Consider the following 19,651-nt stretch of genomic DNA (forward strand, 5'->3'; position numbering starts at 1 on the left):
TCCAATTTCAGCACACATTCTAATCAGTTCCTTAAGCTCTATGTTCTGCATGAGAGGATAAGACACAGGGGAGAGGGGAGTGTGGGGCAGGGGGATTGCAGGATTAGCATTTTCTATGCCTCCACCTCTTCCTCCCCTTTTTCTTTAGCCCATGGTCTCTCTCTTCCCTCATTCTTTATTAGGGTCTCTTGGGGAAAATAGATGAAAGAGAAGAGGTAACCCCTTTGCTCACTGTAAGCCATTGATCAGCACTTTCACCCCCCCCCCCCAAAAAAAATCCTGTCCCTAAAGATTATTGTAATCAAGAAAAACAACTCATGCCAAGTAAAAATCGGTAGTTTATTTTACCTTAGATGCACCAAATGGAACCCTCTTAGATCAACACGAAGTCAGCTGTTCTTTCACCTACTTAAATGCGAGGTCATTCCTTATCTGTTTATCAAGCAGCACTTCCTGTTAGCCAGAGGTGTGGATGACTGTGATTAATGGGGCACAGAGCAAATATACTCTGTGCTAATGCTGGCTCCGTGGAGCAGTCCACTGGTGGCTTTGGGTTAATATTGAACTTTTCAAAAAAGGACAACAGCTAAGGGTATGAGATCTGTTGTGTTTTTGACCCCCGGAAGATCTTAAATGTATTATTTTAATATCAGTATATTTCAATATTAGTATATGATGTTATCCAAATTATCCATGGAGGAAAAAACATAGCTGTCTGTCCTTGACATTGACAAGCTAATACGTTAGTGAGTCTGCTAATCAACTGGCCCCTGTAAACTTTGCCTGCCTTACCTGCTCTCATCGTTTTTTATTAAGCTCAGCGGCAAACTCATTCATCTTTTAACGAGACTATTTATCAAAGAGTTGCAGCCTGCCAGAGCGTTGTGGATCAGGGTGCTGTCAGTGTTTCCCTGTACATCTACACCTTATCACTAAAGTTATAAAGGACCAAATAGCTGCCATAAATAGAGATAGGACAATTGTAAAGACAAACCATGTTTTCATGTCATTATTTACTTCAGCAAGTAGTCAAAAACACATCAAAGGCAGTTGGGTGTATAGGTCTACATTGATAATGATCTGTAAAATAGACACTGACAATGATTATCAAGATGAAAAGCGTGTACCGACTCAACCGATGTTCTGTACACGTATCCAAACACACGTGTATTATGATCTAACAAATACACCTGTGTAATGTCCCTCTGCAAGCCATTAATGATTGAAGTAACATGTCAGCACTACTGCTGCACATGGTTTGGTAGGTAATTTTGTTCGACAAGTCTGCTTGTGAGATCTTGTGTTTATTCGGACAGCTTTGCGCTGCCTAGGAAGGGAGAGAATGCTTTGTTAAGGATTTAAAAAAAGCTGATTTGTTTGTGCAGACGTGATGAAATGATTAGGTGAAGCAATCTTTTTTTCATTTATAGTTTTTTGTTTTACCCACTGAGCTGAAACTGTAAATCGACCATGGAATCGTTCACCAAATTTGAACGTGCACCTCGCTGTTTACCCAGATTTATGCCCAAGAATTTTGGTTAAATTGAAGCTTTTTTAGATAATGTTTTAAGTAATAAAAATTTCTAATGTTCATACTGTTTCTTTTCTTTCACAGCTTGCAACCCTGGCACCTTCAAGTCTAAACAGGGTGACGGTTTCTGCATACCATGCCCGCCCAACAGCCGCACCAGCTCTGGAGCATCCACTGTTTGCTCCTGTCGAACTGGCTACTACCGCTCAGATACCGATTCTCCAGACTCCGCTTGCACAAGTAAATATAGACTTATCTATCTTATACATGAGATATTTTAAAATTGAAAATGTTTTTGCTTTGACTAGAACAATGAACTTTTCATCCAACATTGTGTTAGTCTTCGTTAAACAAAGTTTAAGTCTGTGTGGTAAATGTTTTCCCCCTCTGTCATATTTGAGTTGTGCCCTTGGGGGCTGATAAAAGTCGGCTCGAATATGTTCCCACCACTGTGCACAGATAGCAAACAACTCTGCTTGCTTTCCCAGCATTATCCAAAACTTCATCATTCTTAACTCCCAAGATTCTCCACTTTTCATGCTCCTCACACTTGACAAACAGACAGCACAGGAGTGGTAGTGTCTCCATTAAGGGCAAACATGCATATATGCAAGCTAATTATTTCGCTGTTGGCAAAATAATATCACTTTTGCTTCTGTTGTACAGATGGATTCTTTCACAGTGCAGAAAGAGATAAGGGTCTGGTAATTGGATAAGAATTGCTAAAACTCTGCCAATACCTTGTCTTGCACATCCCCCCCAGCACTCCTGTCCTCTTTTTTTTCCTGTGGAATTGCTAGAGCACTCTTGCACAGAAGAAAAAACTGTCTCTCTTAGTCCATGAAAAATGCAGCAATGCCACAACACAAAGGAAATTATTGGGTCATGAGTTTTGTTGATACCCACTTTTGAATAATAAATGTTTATGCGTATAATGAGAAGTAATAATATTGTGCAGTACGAGACTCAGCCTATTGTTAGCATGTCCATAGGAAAATGTCTATACACCTATTGTCCATGGATAATAAATTAATTCACAATGCAAACCTACTTTTATAATGTAATCCATCGTCCCTCTTGCAGCAATTCCTTCTTCACCGCGAAATGTCATCTCAATTGTTAACGAAACCTCATTGGTCCTGGAATGGAGTGAGCCAAGAGACCTGGGTGGGCGTGATGATGTCCTCTTCAACGTCATCTGCAAGAAGTGTCTGCCTGAGCGGGGAATGTGCTCACGCTGTGACGACAATGTCGACATCTCGCCACGCCACCTTGGGCTGACCCAGCGCCGCGTGACAGTGCGCAACCTGCAAGCTCACACGCAGTACAGCTTTGAGATCCAGGCGGTCAACAGTGTTTCCAACAAGAGCCCGTATTCACCTCAGTTCTCCACAGTGAACATCACCACAAATCAGGCCGGTAGGTAGAGCTTCTGCTTCAGATGATGAATATGAAACTTGAAAATGCAGCTAAATTTCGAAATGATATAAAAAGCGGTCAAAGAAAATACTTTACGCTCAAGAAGTGGAGATCAATAGCTTGCATCCATGTGGGAGTGTGTTGCATATTTTCTCTTTGAACATGGATTGAGAAGGAAGACAGTCTTCTGAATGAGCTTAGGAAAAGGACCTCTTTCAAACACCCACAGCGTGCTCAGTGCTAACACTGCTGCAAATAGCAATAGCGAGGCAGAATGTATTCATAATGTTGAACCCCCAGTATTCCAACAGCCCACTGCTTCCAACCCACTGCTGTACCAGCCCACATCATACTAGAGTAACTAGGACATTATACAAATAAGAGAAGGACAAAGTAATAATTCTAAGTTTCGATACAGTCTTTGTACATAGGCTGCTCTTTAAAACTTTAGCTTTGAATTGTTTTACCTTAACTTTTTAATTTTCATGACCTCAGTAAAATTGAGTGCTGTTAAGACTTAGAATTTTATTTTGGGACTTTTCTTCTTAAGTTGTTGTGTCATGGACGTAAATTTCTGCAGGCTTAGAGAACTCAGAGGATTATCCCTTATTCCTTTCCCCACCCTCTCTCTCTTCTCCCCAAGTCTTTGTTGCCTTACTGCTTCTTAAATCTTTAGGAATGCCTTATGTTTGTGAGTCAAGGAGCAAAAGGCCCTGAAGGGACCTCAAGTCAGGGTTTCATCACTTCATGAGAGCAGTGGCCACCCTTTTGGGTCTGGGGTTAGGTGGGTGTCGGGATAGTGGTAAAAAGAAGGGGTGGTCACAAAAGAGCATCAGCTGTGATCAGATTATTCCCCTGTGTAGTCCCAAAACCATCCCTGCATGCCCATTCACCTTTTAAGAACCAAAATAAATAATAGGGTGGTGATAAGCCACAGAGGCCACCTCCATGGTTACTGCAAGGTCTTCTCCCACCGGAGGCCCCCTAATCCCTTAGCTGGAATCAGGGATCTGTTCAGGAAGCACTGTCTTCAGGAAGGGAAAGAATGATGTGAAAGGCCAGGATGGGGGTGAATGAGACAGGGAAAGGAACGTGACGGGGCAAAGAGAATGAGGAAAAAAACAAAAGCTGTCTGACCATAAACATGGGCAAAAGAGGAGGAACAGATTTACCCAAACGGGATCAAAGAACTTATCTAAGTAGTTAAAAAACAGGCAGGAGAGATAAAGAGAAAAAGATATGATAAAAGTGAGATGGGGACATCCTAAAGGTAAAACTGTTCATAGGAAAACAAAATATTTTGAAGCTAAATTTACCACTGGAGGTTAAAATCAAGCAACAAAGATAAAAATTCAATGTGAGGAGGTGGATAGTCAAAGGGGTAGACAAGTCTGGACTGGAAAGAGACAGACAGCCTTGGAACTAATGTGGACAGCAGAATAAAAAAGAAAAATATATATAAATGCAAGTGTATTTATGGTTTTCGCTCAAGAAAAACCAACAATTTCTGACAGAATCCAGTAATCGCTCAGATGTGCTATCACAATAGAACAAAGAAAAATTCCGTGTTTTAAAAGGAAATAAAATGGCAATAGTTTGACAATAGTCTACATCTTAATGTGTCCTCTTACCTACAGCTTTGCTAACAAGTAAGAGTATGTAAGGAATCTGCTAGTACCAGAAACTTTTCCATCTCTTTTGTCATTTGATTCTCTCATCACACAAGAATCAGGCATCCCCTCTCCCTCCCAGGAAGTTAAGGGAGGGAGACTTGGAGCACTAGTGGAGAATGGGGTTGCATACTAACTATCACCCAAAGCTTCTCACAAAGCCCACAGCCTGCGGACACACAAAGGGCATGCACATACAAAAGACACAATAGAGGAAATATAAATAAATAAAGGTGATTATCCTTCTCCTTTGGTTTTGCCAGCTCCATCTGCAATACCTACAGTTCACCTGATGTCGGCCACGGCGAGCACCATGAGCCTGTCCTGGCTACCTCCAGAGAAGCCCAACGGAATCATTCTGGATTATGAGATTAAGTACCATGAGAAGGTAAACAGTGGTTTATGCCTCTAATTCAATCCCATTTCACTGACTTCCATGGTGTTTCTGTAAATGGGGAAACAATGCCTCGCCTGATAAGCATATGGTTGCGATGAGGCAAGTCACAATTTCCGGCCACAGCTTTTGAGATCATCCTCTTTATTGGCCTCATTCTGTATCCCTCCTTATATCTCAGTTTCTCTCATTCATAATTTTTGTTTGATTTGTCTCTTGGTCAGACTTTTCTTGGTCACACAACTGTTATTACTAAGTAATTACAAAATTGGTCTAATTTTTTTTAAAATTTTTTTTACCATTGATTGCCTTATTTCTGCAGGATCAGGGTGAGGCCATCGCCCATACCATGACTGCCCAACGGAGTAATGCCCGCATCGAAGGTCTCAAGGCTGGTACATCCTATGTGGTGCAGGTCCGTGCTCGGACTGTGGCTGGTTATGGCCGCTACAGTAGCCCGGCTCACTTCAGCACCAATCTACAAAGTATGCAGCTCTTCAACTTACTTCATTACACAGGGATATACTGCAATATTTTAGACTGAGGGCCAATATCTTTATAACAATATGCATAAGTGTGACTCTCATAGGCTTATGGGACTATCGTATGTGCTTTTATTAGTAATCAGACAGTGCATCAGGCTCTGTGTAGCAAAACTGACTTGTCTAGTTTCTACTGATTACAAATACATTGGTTGATGACAAAAGATTGCTCTTTTAACCATTTCCTCTCCTTGACCCTTAAAGCTGATCCTCCAAAGTCATGGCAGGAGCAGTTTCCGCTCATCGTAGGATCCATTACTGCCAGCTTGGTCTTCATTATCGCAGTCGTGGTCATTGCTATTGTCTGCCTCAGGTCAGAATATAACCCATCACGCAAACATTCAGTATATGACAAGCAAGTATGTTCAATTTGAAAACATTGAGGAAAATACACCCAGAGATTTCAAATGTCAGCTTTGATTGCGTGTCCTCTGAGGGACCATTGAGCACTCTCAGCGGATTGCTTTGCCACCTGTGAGAGGCCACTGAATTCCAGATTAGCATTCAGAAACTGTGAATAATAAACAGCTTTGTCCAAAACACTGCTTTGCTCACTGGAAACAGCGGGATAGAGCATCTGTTGGATTTGATAGGCATTCAGACCTGACTGTATGTTTGGCTTACAGAAAAAGACACATGCAGAAGCTCATCTGCTGGGATCCAGTGCGTGGAAAGATACAACTTTATCCATGAGCGTTCTTCTTCACACCATATATTTGTCAGGCTGTAAATGCAGCGTGTTTGCATATTAGAGATTATTGCCCACTACTGACTTGTACTCGCAGGCTTTTTTCTACAATTTGAAAAATATCCTCTTTAGTTCCCCTGTTCTCTTTTTATCGTCCTTATTCTTTTCTGCTTTTATACTGACATTGTCCATCTCTCACAACGTAAAACAGAGGAAATTGTATAATACCACAAAACCCAGAGCTTCAGCATATTCCATTGCCAAATTAAAATTTGAAATAAGATGCAAATCGCCATTGGGTATTCGTGCCCTGGTTACTGTTAGACAACAAAGGAAGCGCATTAGCATGTGATTTCATCAACCCAGACTTCTCGCTGTCATAGTCTTTGTGCTCACCCCTCTGGTGTAGAAGGGACACATGCCGGCAGATAATGATACAGACACTGGGAGACAGGGTACAGGCAAAGAAGAGACAAGATTAGTAGACAAAAACACAATGAAAGAAATACAGCAACGTGTGATTCCATGAGAACAACTTGTAAAAATTGAAATGTACTGTGCCGTGTCTGCAGGGCGAGAAAGGCGGAATAGCTGAGCTTGCGTTTTCAGCCTGTTTTTGTCTCTGTTTTGCAGTCTGAAAGCACCGGGACTGAATACTGCTTATTGTTACTGCTGGAGACAATGATGTCATTTTCTTCTGTTTTAGTCTGTCTTACATTCCCAAAGATTAAATCATTAACATCGATCACTGAAGTATTTGCTTCTACTGCAAAAGCAGACAAAAAGTCATTTGCATCCAGATATGTCAAAATTGACTTCCCTCCAGGGACATCTGAATATACAGACCTTAAACCAAAGAAAAAGAAAGGAATTAGACACAGTTATAGTATTAAGGTTCAGCTTTCTCTCTGCGCCTTTGTTCTTTTGCTGTATATCTGCACCATGCTGGGTGCAATTCATGCAACTCAGTTTCTCTTTTATTTCTGTCACAACAGGAAGCAGAGAAATGGTTCAGAGTCAGAATACACGGAGAAACTGCAGCAGTACAGTAAGTCTTTTTGCTGGCATACTCTAAACTAACCAATTTACAGTATTTAAAATATGATTTAATAGAGCTGTGTTTAAACATCCTAATCTGCTTGTTTGTATGTGAATATTTTAATTGTCCTAGCCTATGTATTTGGTCTATATTTGACTCCAGAGATTCACTTTCCTGTTCTTGTCACTGAATCCCCAATAGTAACGCCGGGAATGAAGGTCTACATTGACCCTTTCACCTATGAAGACCCCAATGAGGCGGTGCGCGAGTTTGCCAAGGAGATAGACGTTTCCTGCGTGAAGATCGAGGAGGTCATTGGCGCAGGTAACCCACCAAAGCTCCTGAGCAACAGGGGGAAGACTGCTAGTCACCTCCAGGCCATACCATTAGAGGACATCACACCAAGCGGTACTTTCACTTAATTCATCGCTAGTCCTCTCCTCGCCCCTCCCCCCTTGTTCATCTCTAGAAACTCCAGATGCCCCCTGTTTTTTAAGCATTAGTAGCTACAGTGTGTACTTTAAAATGAGCATGACTCAATCCTAGTATCGAACCAATGTATGTGTGATGGACCAATTCACACTCAAGAAAAAAACCCAATCCTGGAACAAGAGGTCTGTTGCATTATAATAACTTTTCATTTTCATCCAAGAAAGCCCACACAGAAGATATTTACTGGACAGATTGTATTTCAATTCTTCAATTGATATTTTGATATTTAGAAATGATCAGTGTATACGCTTTATGACAGAACATTGTCACAGTTCAAGAATTCAATACACTCTACAGTGGCATTTTGGTTGCCTGGGAGAGAATGATATTTGAGTTCTGTATTTCCCTAAAAAAATATCTCGAGAGGGCATAAGATGTTTCTTGTCCAGGATTGGCAACCTCTGCTCCAACGCACTTCACATTGCCCTGAGAACCTCTTTATATATCATAGAATAGGAGAATACTATTGTTGTATTTGACCCTTATACATACTTTACACCCCATGTGGTTGTCTCCCCTCCGTTAGAAATCCTAACTTTTAATGTTGTAGATAGGTGACTATTTGTTCTTGCTGAAATATTTGTTAGTAATATCTCTGCTCAAAGCTGCAGGACTGTGCCAAGTGTGGATGATTTGCTTAGCAATGTATCTCAGCCAAAGTGAAGGACAGAAGGAAGCCCCTACTGCTACCTCTGCTACATTACTACTACTACTACTACTACTACTACTACTACTGCAACAGCTCTTCTGCTGCTGAGACTACTACTACAGTCGCTTCCCAGCATTCGCCTTCAAAGTGACAAGCCCTCAATCCCTGTCTTCCCTCCCCCCTCCATTTCATTTACCACCTCCCTAATTCAACCCACATTTCTTCATCCCTCGCCTGCCCTTCCTGAAATCCCGCACACCTAATCACCTCTGCAACTGTGTTGGCACACACTGCTGTCATTGCCATATTTGTCTTGCGTTCTTGCACACGCTTGGTGTAGAATCTAAACAAAAACTGTCCAAAACCCCCAGAAACCCCAAGCTTTTGTCCCCCCCTGTCTCCTCCGCCTGCGTCCGCTTCTCCAGTCAATCAGAAGCTTAGCACCGCCCCCCTCATCCCTGTCCCCTTCATTCATCATAAGCCTGACCTCCTTTTCCTCCAGTTTTATTTTATTTTCAACATGCAGAGATTTTCCCAAGTGCCATTTTGCCCTAAACTCTCCATGTTGTTTTAAAATATTTATATATTTTATTCTACTGCTTTATAGTTCAAAAGAAAAGAAGCACTGAATGCTCCCTCCATTCCCACCATCTCATAAAATTGGCCTATAGTCATGGCTTTTCTTGCAGTCCCTCCCCCCCCCCCCCTCCGTATCACCCTTCCTCCAATCCTTCCCTGGCTCCTTGGTTCTAACCAGTTAATTGTGCCCTCTCCCTTCTTTCCCCCCACTCTCTTACACTCCTCCATCATTCTTCTCTCCCATCCCTCTTTCTGTCTTTCTCTTTTTTTGCTGTATCTATGTGTTACCCGGGCTCCCGTAGGAGAGTTTGGGGAGGTGTGCCGTGGCCGCCTCAAGCTGCCTGGACGGCGGGAGATAATTGTAGCCATCAAGACTCTCAAGGTGGGCTACACTGACCGGCAGAGGCGAGACTTCCTGTCTGAGGCGTCCATTATGGGCCAGTTTGACCATCCCAACATCATCCGGCTGGAAGGGGTGGTCACGAAGAGTCGGCCAGTGATGATTGTGACAGAGTTCATGGAGAACGGAGCGTTAGACTCATTCTTAAGGGTGAGGAAATCATGCACCCAAAGACTGGGTTTATCATTGGCCTGGCCTTTTGAAGTGTTTGAATCTACAACAATTAGCTCAAGTTAGGTTACAGCTACCGGTATATTATATTTCAGATTTTTTGAGGGATGAAATTTAAAAAGTTCTCACCAAGTCAACCTTAGATATCTGAGTTGTGCATTCAGGCAGTTTTGACATGTAGAAAGTCTCAAATAAATTGAAGCCTCCAAGGAGAAATAGAGCACATAAATGGATGGCAGAATGTAGAAGAGTTCATTACAGCAAAGACTGAAACCTTGATCTGTAATCACATTTATACCCTTCCTTCCCTCTATTCTTTTGCCAGCTGAATGACGGGCAGTTCACAGTGATCCAGCTGGTGGGCATGCTGCGCGGCATCGCAGCAGGCATGAAATATCTGTCGGACATGAACTATGTGCACAGAGACTTGGCGGCGCGCAACATCCTCGTCAACAGTAATCTGGTGTGTAAAGTTTCTGACTTTGGACTATCCCGTTTTCTCGAGGATGACCCGTCAGATCCGACCTACACCAGCACCCTGGTGAGTCGGGATGTCTATGTGTCCATTCTGGTGTTGCTGTTGCTACTAACTTCGTGTGTCTGTAGTGTTTAACAGCATGTACCCTGTGTTGTGCATTAACACTTCCTCTAGACGGTGTTATTTTCTCACCCTCTCTCTTCCTCTTGTATGTGTGTGATTGTGTGTTTCTTCCATCCTCCCCCAGTATTTCATGCTCACATACTCATTCGCATATCCACAGGGAGGGAAGATCCCCATTCGCTGGACGGCTCCGGAGGCCATTGCATACAGAAAGTTCACGTCGGCCAGTGATGTATGGAGTTATGGTATTGTCATGTGGGAAGTGATGTCGTATGGCGAGCGGCCGTATTGGGACATGAGCAATCAAGATGTAAGTTGATGTGCTTTGACAAAAAAATCCTGAAAATCCTGTCCAGATCCTTTCTTTTCTGTTTTACTTGAAATTATTTTAATTCCCTTCATATTTATTCAGGTGATAAATGCAGTGGAGCAGGATTATCGGCTCCCGCCCCCCATGGACTGCCCCACGGCACTCCATCAGCTCATGCTAGACTGCTGGGTGAAAGAGAGGAACCTGCGGCCCAAATTCACCCAAATCGTGGCCACACTGGATAAGCTTATCCGTAATGCTGCCAGCCTCAAGGTGGTTACCAACAGCACACAATCCACAGGGTAAGCTCTCATGTTCTGACAGAAAAGCACATTTGGCTCAATAAACTGCGATGAACCAAATCTTAAAGGTTCGTAAATGACACTACCTGAGTTTAGGTTTGTGTGGCGGTTTAGAGATTTCCATGAAGGGGACTAATGTTTAATTACGAGCATATAATCATGGATATAGGTGGAGGCTGTCTCATAAAAAGCCTGTATAGTTTTCTGAATGGATGTGTTTAGCAAAGCCTGCCTGACTTTTGTCAATCAGAGTGACTTTCTTACAAATCTGCAATGGTTTCCATTGCATTTAATGTACAGGTCCACTCTGACGTAATGGTTAAAGTTTGTATCGTCCCCTGCTAACTGGGAGCACAGTCAGTGGTGTCACACTACATTTAGCTCCACAACCTCTCAACGCAACCTGTTTCTTGGAAAGAACTTGGAGCACGGAAGGTGCCAGAGTTGGAACTTTAGGGAGGTAGGGTGACCTACCTATCAGGGTCTTTCTGTCTTGAGGGATTGCCACAGACAATCCCGGTTGAGGCTCATGGGGGAAACCAGGGTCTCGGTTGGCCACTGGAGTGACGTTCTTAGAAGATTAGGCTTGCGGTTAATTAGTTCGATTAAAATGATGCAAAAAAAGAGACAGGAGCGCCTTTTAATTAGTCAGTAACGAGTTTTAAAACGGGCCAGTAGAGAGGTGGCCTCCTGCTGACAACCCTAACAAGGGAGGAGGCAGCGATGATATCGTTGTCCTTCTCAGCATTGAAGGGTGGCTAGAGGTTAGCTGTCTGGTACAACCATCTTGTTATGAGTACTTGACGTGCAGCAACTCCAAATTTCTTTAGCTGTGACGACCAGCCGACCTTCGTTTGCTTTACAAATATGTTTTTTTATGCTTTTACAGTGGTCATTGTCTCTCCAGATAGCAACATGATCCAGCTTTCCTGCCGCATGGTTGCTTCCAATTCACATGTGGCCAGAAAGTATCTGTACTCTTCTGAAGCCAACTTAAGAGAAAGAGGACTAACAATAGTCTATTAAGAGCCCGGCGTTAACGATGGCCCCGGGCCTTGGGCTCTGAAGCATAGGCCTTATTAAAAATCACTCCATCTACACCGCTCAATGGAGCCTCTGTACCACTTTTATTAACTCCCCCACATGCCTTTTCTCCTACTTTCCCCTCTCCATTCCTCTTTTAATTGTTAATGAATCTAATGCCATCAAAATGGATGACAGGGATCAGCAGAGCAGAGAGAAGGGAGACAGTGGTGCTCTTTCAGTTTTCCCGCAACCTTGCCTGTTCCTCTTCCCTCAGCTCCTGCACCTCTCCTACCTCAACTTTACTCTTAGTTGTTGTGCAGTTTTATTAAAACTCCCAAGGTGGCCCCTCTATCTGCGGCATTGATCAGCACACACTTTTGTCCTGAGAAAGGTCGTTTTTGGGCCGTCCGCAGGTGTGCATTCGCACAGACACAGTTTTACTATCCCAGTGACATTTGTTTAACGATGTACAGGACATCTGCTTTACATGCAGCAAGGTTTTCTTTTTTCAGGGGGAGTTGTATTCTTATGCTATGTTGTGGCATCTTTCAGAAAAAGAAAAAAAAAAGTTTTGGGATTTGGTATAATGAAATTGCAAACAGTGACAATTACAGATGACAAGGGTTCCCTTGCACAGAGCTGTGACTCCTGAGAGCCCAGTTGGAAACATTTAGGTGCACATGCAGGTGCACGTGTTTTGATTCATTTATCATCTGCATTATATGTTGATGCATCGACTTTACCCTTTTATCATTGTCAATTGGCTGGATGGTTGTCAGGGCATTTCCTTGTTCGCGGGGTACTGTGCATTTACGCCCACTCATTTAGAACCTTGAGCAGTAGTCTGTCATGCGTTTCAGCGGTGATTGCGGCTGTAGGTAGACAGACAGATAGAACTGAGGTTATAAAGCCAGCGTCAGCAGAGCCAAGTGATACACAGTGTGTGTGGGAAGATTAGAGTGCCTATGTGAGTAAGACATTTTATTTTTAATGAAATGTAAATTTACTTATCCCCAGAATCCCAAATGTTAAATTTAGATAGTAATCGAGCTAATTGGGGAAAATACGCTATATTATGTACTTGAACTACTGGTTCCACTTTGTCATATGTCAGTGTCTCTAGACAGGTCTCTGGTCAGAATATGAACATCTAAATGCACAATTATGAGGTTATTATTATTAAGTCTGGCAGGGGTTTTCCCCTTGTGTGTGGGTCACATCTGTTTTTAGGCCGCTGCTGCTAGCACTTTAACCTTTTTATGTTGCCACTGACAACATTCTGTGTGTGAATACATGTGAAAGCAACATCGAGCACGGGAACGTGTGTGAGCCGCGAAGCTCGGAATGTCGCACGTGTTTACAGAGAAGTTTGGGTCGCATGATCTTTGGTATAGTTGGATTCAGGATCCTGGCTTTCATCCTTGGTGTTTAGCTGATGTTGACACCAAGTTTGGACAAACTAAAGTGGATTTGATGGCTCCATAAAAACCACACAGAATCCAATCATTCCAGTTCAGACACAAACCACCTTTGTAGGTTAGAAAATCTAAACCAGCACAAAGATTTAATTTCACATTGGGTTTTTTTTTGTGTCATTGCTTGTTTGCATGTCTGACCAACTCCCTGACATCTCCCTGTAACAAGAAAAGGGAGATTTTCCCAGAGTTTCCATTTGAGACCAAAGCTGACATCTGTTCTGTACACGCTATCTCGCCTCACCAGCTGCAGCGCCAGCATCCACCACTCGAGCCTCCAGCCAGTCTTCTCCACTGTCATAAAGTGCCCCATCCCACCCCACCCACTCATACGTTCCACCCTCGACCCCTCTGCAGGCAACTCCCTAGACACAGAGATGAGGAGAGGGGAGAGGAAAGGAGAGGAGGAGAGGTGGAGAGATGGAGAGGTGGCGCTCAGCGGGGGGTGTGAGGTGGCCCATGGAGGCAGTTGAGTGACGACCTTAACCCACTCTCTCTCTCTCTCTTTCTTTTTCTCCACCCTCCTCCCCCGCTTTTTAATGTAGGGTATCCCAGCCACTGCTTGACCGCTGTGTGCCAGACTATACCACTTTCACCACTGTGGGGGACTGGCTGGATGCCATCAAGATGAGCCGTTACCGTGACAACTTTGTCAACGCCGGATTTGCTTCCTTTGATCTGGTGGCCCAGATGACAGCAGAGTGAGTGGAGCACTAATCAGGCCTGATGTGACTGACTGAGCGCAGCTGAAGTTGTATGGAAATAATAAACACATTTCCAGAAGTGTTGTAAATAGAGCACAATGAGTAGTGTTACGCTACTAAATTCTGAAACTGAGTAGGTTTTTATTATTTTTGTACTAGAAACTCCTTACATAATAACATAAATAATCTGCTCCACACACAATTTTTTTTTTTTTTCAAAAATGTGAAATCCAGTTGACCTTCATCACTCAAACCACCATCTGTCATGTTTACAAACAGGAAATGATGCAATGGGGGGAAATATTAAAACTGGATGCCAACCATGATCAAATAAATGAATAAGGAATCTAATGATAAATAAATTATTGTCATTAGCTCCGTAATAGGCAATGGAGGTGGGGGTAATTTGTTTCAATTTGGCCGGGCTGACAGGTGTGGTGTACTGTGGCTCTCTGTTGCCCTTAATGGCCACTAATTCCTCTAATGGCACCCATTTATTATCATTTCATCCTCCATCGCTGCACTGATAGGGATAGCGGAATATTAGGCAGAATTGCTGTGATGCGTTTGTGTTTGGCTTCAGAGAGGAACCTCGTGCGCGCGTGAGCACCTGTGCATACGCATGCAGAATATGTGTGTTTGCTCATAATAGATGGAGTCAGAAAGACATTGAGACAAGCAAAGCGGAGTGTCTTTGGATAATATTAGATTACACAGTCCTATTGTGTGTGTGTGTGTGGTGTGTGTGAACTAATCACCGCACCAAACGCAGGCTGCTCTCTGCTCATAGCCATCAGCTCATGGAATGTTCTCCCAATCATTTGGATTAATGACAGACGACACAGGTTCACTCTCCCAGGCCTTTGAGGGGTGCATTAATGTTAAATATATGTCGACATTTCCATATTTTTCCTGCTGCACCCTCGACCTGAGGTGAAGACCTTCACCCTGCTGCCAAGATTACACAGTTGCTGGTGCAAACCTCTGAAAGATTACACGAGGCCCGCGGTTCTTGTTTGCGCCGATGTCTCTTGGACATTATTAAATGGCGACGATGACTTGCAACGCTGGTGAAGCTAAATCCGACATCCTGAAAAACAATGGCGTCAGATTCCCGAATGGAGACTTGCATCAGTTTCAGTAGGCGATGTGAACTGGCAAACACTTCCCAGCTGCTGAACAGCAGCTATTTTTCCCATTTAATCATTAACTGCCTTTACATCTCCACTTTTGCCCACCTGCCAGAGAACAAAATGTTGCAGGGGTGATAACCAAATGAGTTTTCTCAGTTTGTTGACCAAGTCATCCATTAAAGGGGGGATTTCCACTGTGTTCCTATGCCCTCCCGGAACAGTCAACCTTACCGTTGGAGGTGGAATGAAACTTCTCCTGGAGTTTCTGTATTTTCCCATTTTTATTCACATCGCGAGCCACCTGTTCTCATTTTCTACCCCTTTCTTCTCCTTCCAGGGATTTACTGCGGATAGGAGTAACGCTGGCTGGCCATCAGAAGAAGATTCTCGGTAGCATTCAAGATATGCGACTACAGATGAACCAAACACTTCCTGTCCAGGTGTGAAGCGATAGGGCACGAACAGATGCAGTCCAAGATTAGCCAGACAGGAAAACGGGGAGGAACTGTACCAGAGAGAGCCATTGGAAAACCTTAGCTGCCTGACCCATCTCTACCACTTGGTTGATATGAAACTGGCTTGCAGTGCCTCTGACTATTTTCTTTTATTTTCTCTACTAGTTCCATTTCCTGTTCCTGCTTTTTTGTTACCCGTTGTTGTTCTTTTGATTTCCACCCAGTCGGAATGAGTGTGTGTTTTTATTTGAAGAGTTAACTCCCCACATATATCCCATGCGTGCCTCACCAGCTCTGGTGTGGGTTGACGTTTGCATGCATGTGTGTTTTCGAGAGGCCGGCCTTAGCTCAGTAGGTGAAACTTCCTAATCCGATCCACGCTCAGAGTCCCTCCCTTCTCCGCGCCGCTTTGACGGATGGAAGACGAAACGAGCTGGAAACAGACACACGAACTGACAAACAAAGGTCCCAGGGGAGAAAGCAGGCAGTCCCCCGCCCTGCCAGAACTCGTTTTACTCTGCACGTTAGTGTCGTCATACACCTTCATATTGAAGGTGTGTTTTCTTAAAGGGCACTTTCTCGAGGATAGAAGGAAAAAGGGTGACAGGAGAGAAGAAGTGAGGTAAAAGTCAAGAGGTCAGAAGATGTCAAAGGAGGCCAAACCCATTTATGGAAACTTGTTTTGGATCCGTAATAATCTCTACATGTGGAGAGACTCGTTAGTTCCACAGCTTGGGATCAACACCTACTCTTTTTATAACCCAGTTTCTTTTTTGTTGTTTTTTTCATTACTTTTTGGAAGGTCTCATCACGGCCAGAGACCCGAGTAACCCTGCTGGACACTGTACGTATGTGTTGTCCAGCGAGGACTTTGGCAACACGACAAAAAGACCACTCGGCCTTTTGTGTGCAACTTTTTTTTCCCCGTATGTGTGTGCGTGTATGTGTAATTACGTACGCTTGGCTGCGGGAGGGTGTCAAACTGGACTCAAAGATACTGTACAATACAGCTTATATTTGCCACGGGCGAGAATTACCGCATGAACTGAACCGTGACAAGGAGCAAATATATCTGAAATGATTATGCTATATTCCGTGGACAACTGTTAAACTTAAAAAAAATCAGTCCAAAAAATGAACTTAGGACATACATATATGAAGTGATATATATGTATATGCATTATGCAGAGGAGAAACCACGATGGACACCTTACTTTCTACCTACTATTGTCTGGATTTACAGTAGAAATAATCAGATTTCCTGTTTTCCTTTCTTTTTGACATCCTGCCCTGTGTATTTATTTGTACCCTGTAGCCGATCCGGGTGACTTTCAGGCCATTTGGGACCGTGGACCCCGAACAATCAGAGAGATAAACTCCAAGAGGATTCACCTATTGAATTGATGATTATTAAACTAAAAGAAATGGCATATTATAAATTGGATATTGTATTTTTGTTGTTGTTCTAAACAGCCTGTACATGTTTTTTAATGAAAAATATGATAAATAATGAGAAAAATTGTGCTTTTTTGACAAAATGGAGTGAAATGAACGGAAGGGAACGTGGTAGAGACGGACAACAACCTCGATCAGGTGACCGATCGCCTTGTTTTTGCTCTCTGTCCTTTGTTGTGTGTGCGTTTGTGTGCACGTGCGAGCCACCCAAGTCTTGTACTCACCACAAAGGCAAGTTCTGAAGCACTGACGTATCACTAATAGTCTTCCAGTTATGTCATCTTGAAACCTCCAGCAAGACCACCACAGTACACCTTTGTTCTGTTAAGATGGTAACTATTTCTGATCAGCTCCAACAATGAGGTCCTCCTGCATCTCCCATTAATGGATTTGTCCAGAAATGATGCAACCTTGCCGTCAATCAGCTCAACGGCCTCATCGTTCAGTAAAACTGCAGCCTGTACAATAGACGCAATCAGAAAATTCCGAGCTGTCAGTAGAGAAATCTACATTTTTTTCTGCCATGCTGATGAACGCTGTAGCCCAAATGGCATGTTGAGGATATGAGCACGCACCGACGGCAGCCATGCATCAGGCCGACCTGTCATTATCTCCATTCATTTCCTGTCTGGCCTGCAATCATCCCGTCTCGGCAGAGGCTGCCGCGTGATTAGGGTGGCACAGGATCCACAAGCCTGGCATGGGCACAGGCATAATCTGTAGGTACCCTCTTCATAAACGAAAGCAACTGTGCAAGGGCGTCCACGTCCACTGTGGGATGCTAATTCCCCAGTTGGATTTCAAGTCATTTGAGACTAAACTGATCAATCCGCCCATCGCTACAAGAAATGGAATTTATGAAAACCAGTAAAGTCTCTCTTTGGTTCTCAAAAGTCAGTGAGGACGTTATGCAAAACTTGATTCCATTAGATTTACATTACTGCTTCACACTTCACTCTAAAGTGCTTGTTCTCTTCAGGACAGATGCATTATGTGATTTTTATTAATAATATCGATTCAGATATGCGCTCCAGTGATGAAGTTGCATTACCATTAGTCTGATTTATTATAATGATCCAGTGATGAAAGTGCCTGTTAGCAAGTCAGACTTTTTCTTCCCCCTTGCAATTATTCTGCAGGATTGTTTTGTTTCCTCCTACAGAAAATCAGCTCTGTGATTGGAAAATGGTGACAGCGCGTGTTGTCTGGAGAAAGTGGAATGGAACAAATGTAATCAGGAGCCCAGTTTTTACACGGGAGCTTAGCTCAGCCAGCTAAGCCTTAGCCCTGCTGTCAGTGACGTGACACCAAAAAGACACAGTTGATGAGCAAAAAGCAAAAAAAAAATGGGGTAAATTTCTGGGCTAAATATGATCAGATAGCAGACTTTTCTACTCCTAAGAAATAGCTGCACTTTGGAACCGCCAACGAGGCACGGGCTCCGCAGGGATCTGTCGCTGGGTTCACCAAAGTCAACCGGCTGTGAGCGATGAGTTGCACATCTCTGAATGATTAAGTGCAGACAATTAATCCATCAGTGGATTTTCACACATTCACGGGGCTGCTCACTATCCTCTGGTGGTCATGGAGCTCACCCTCATGTTGCCCTCTTCACCCTGATATTCGGACTGTTAGACTTTTGTGTGTGTGTGTGTGTGTGTGTGTGTCTGTACAGGTATGTCAAATACAAGGTTTGCCGTTTTATACAAGAACATGTTCATCAGAAGAATTTAGGCTTTTATCTCTCCGCGTGCCAACGTTGTCCAAACTATCCCGACATTCCTTCAGTCTTGGCTTCCTGATTTCTGCCTCATCCCCGGATCACCAGACAAATGTACCCACCCTCTCTGAGACCACTCGCCACTTCACCGCTAACTTTCTTTTCTCCCGTTATCCATTTTAGATGAATATATACAGTACTATTATCTTCTTACAATCGCCACATCTGTGTTTTTGGTCACTTTTGAAATTTCCCCACTTCCCCACTTTTTGTACAAGCAAGTGATTTGTTCCAGCGTGCACTGTACATGTGTAGTGAGATGGGAGGGTGTAAAAAATGCTGAGAAATGCAATTGTTGATTCCTCTTTGAAAAGCATTCAGATGTATTTAATGGTGCAGACCTTACACAACAAATTACTAAAAAAAAATATGATGCATCCTTGTAGAAATATTTTTAAAAGACCCTTTTTTGCAATTAAATTATTTAAGAAATGTGACTGAATCTCTTGAGTGTGTTTTTATGTGTTTGTAACGAACTCCTTCACGTTTCTTCCTTCTTGCTTTATTTTTTTTTAAAAACATTAAATGAATGTCACTCCATGTAGTTTGGATAGAAAAGGGGTGAACACATTTCAAATTAATCAAACACTTCCACCAGGCGCTCAGTGGAGCACAGCTCTGTTCTGGAACGAACAAACTGGTTCGTGTTCTGTACTAGCTGAATCGACTACATTAACACAGGTGTCCATCTCAGTTATGCTCAACAACCAAACAAATATTGGAACATGGAAAGCACAAGTCTCACAAAGATCAGCACAGAAAGGCTCGATAGATATTTTAGCTAGCATTAGCATTGTCTGATGAGATAACCATTGTGTGTAAATCAATAAATAGCA

General features: G+C 43.1%; 1 protein-coding gene across 9 annotated transcripts in view; it reads left to right on the plus strand.

Moving 5' to 3' along the window:
* LOC101064051 (ephrin type-B receptor 3) overlaps positions 1–19,253 on the plus strand; it is a 49,137-nt gene extending 29,884 nt beyond the window's left edge. The window contains exons 4-16 of one of the 9 annotated variants that reach the window (XM_029827851.1): positions 1,616–1,771; positions 2,615–2,950; positions 4,884–5,008; positions 5,337–5,499; positions 5,761–5,869; positions 7,240–7,292; positions 7,473–7,691; positions 9,306–9,553; positions 9,900–10,115; positions 10,300–10,485; positions 10,588–10,787; positions 13,834–13,989; positions 15,463–19,253. In XM_029827851.1, coding sequence (XP_029683711.1) covers positions 1,616–1,771; positions 2,615–2,950; positions 4,884–5,008; positions 5,337–5,499; positions 5,761–5,869; positions 7,240–7,292; positions 7,473–7,691; positions 9,306–9,553; positions 9,900–10,115; positions 10,300–10,485; positions 10,588–10,787; positions 13,834–13,989; positions 15,463–15,571 — 2,276 coding nt within the window. In that variant the 3' untranslated portion in view covers positions 15,572–19,253. The remainder of the gene's footprint in view (positions 1–1,615; positions 1,772–2,614; positions 2,951–4,883; positions 5,009–5,336; positions 5,500–5,760; positions 5,870–7,239; positions 7,293–7,472; positions 7,692–9,305; positions 9,554–9,899; positions 10,116–10,299; positions 10,486–10,587; positions 10,788–13,833; positions 13,990–15,462) is intronic. The other 8 variants (XM_029827853.1, XM_029827852.1, XM_029827854.1 and 5 more) reach the window with 8 other exon arrangements.
* The last annotated feature ends 398 nt before the right edge of the window (positions 19,254–19,651 follow it).

The sequence above is a fragment of the Takifugu rubripes genome, chromosome 20 (assembly GCF_901000725.2).
Source record: "Takifugu rubripes chromosome 20, fTakRub1.2, whole genome shotgun sequence".
NCBI lineage: Eukaryota > Metazoa > Chordata > Actinopteri > Tetraodontiformes > Tetraodontidae > Takifugu > Takifugu rubripes.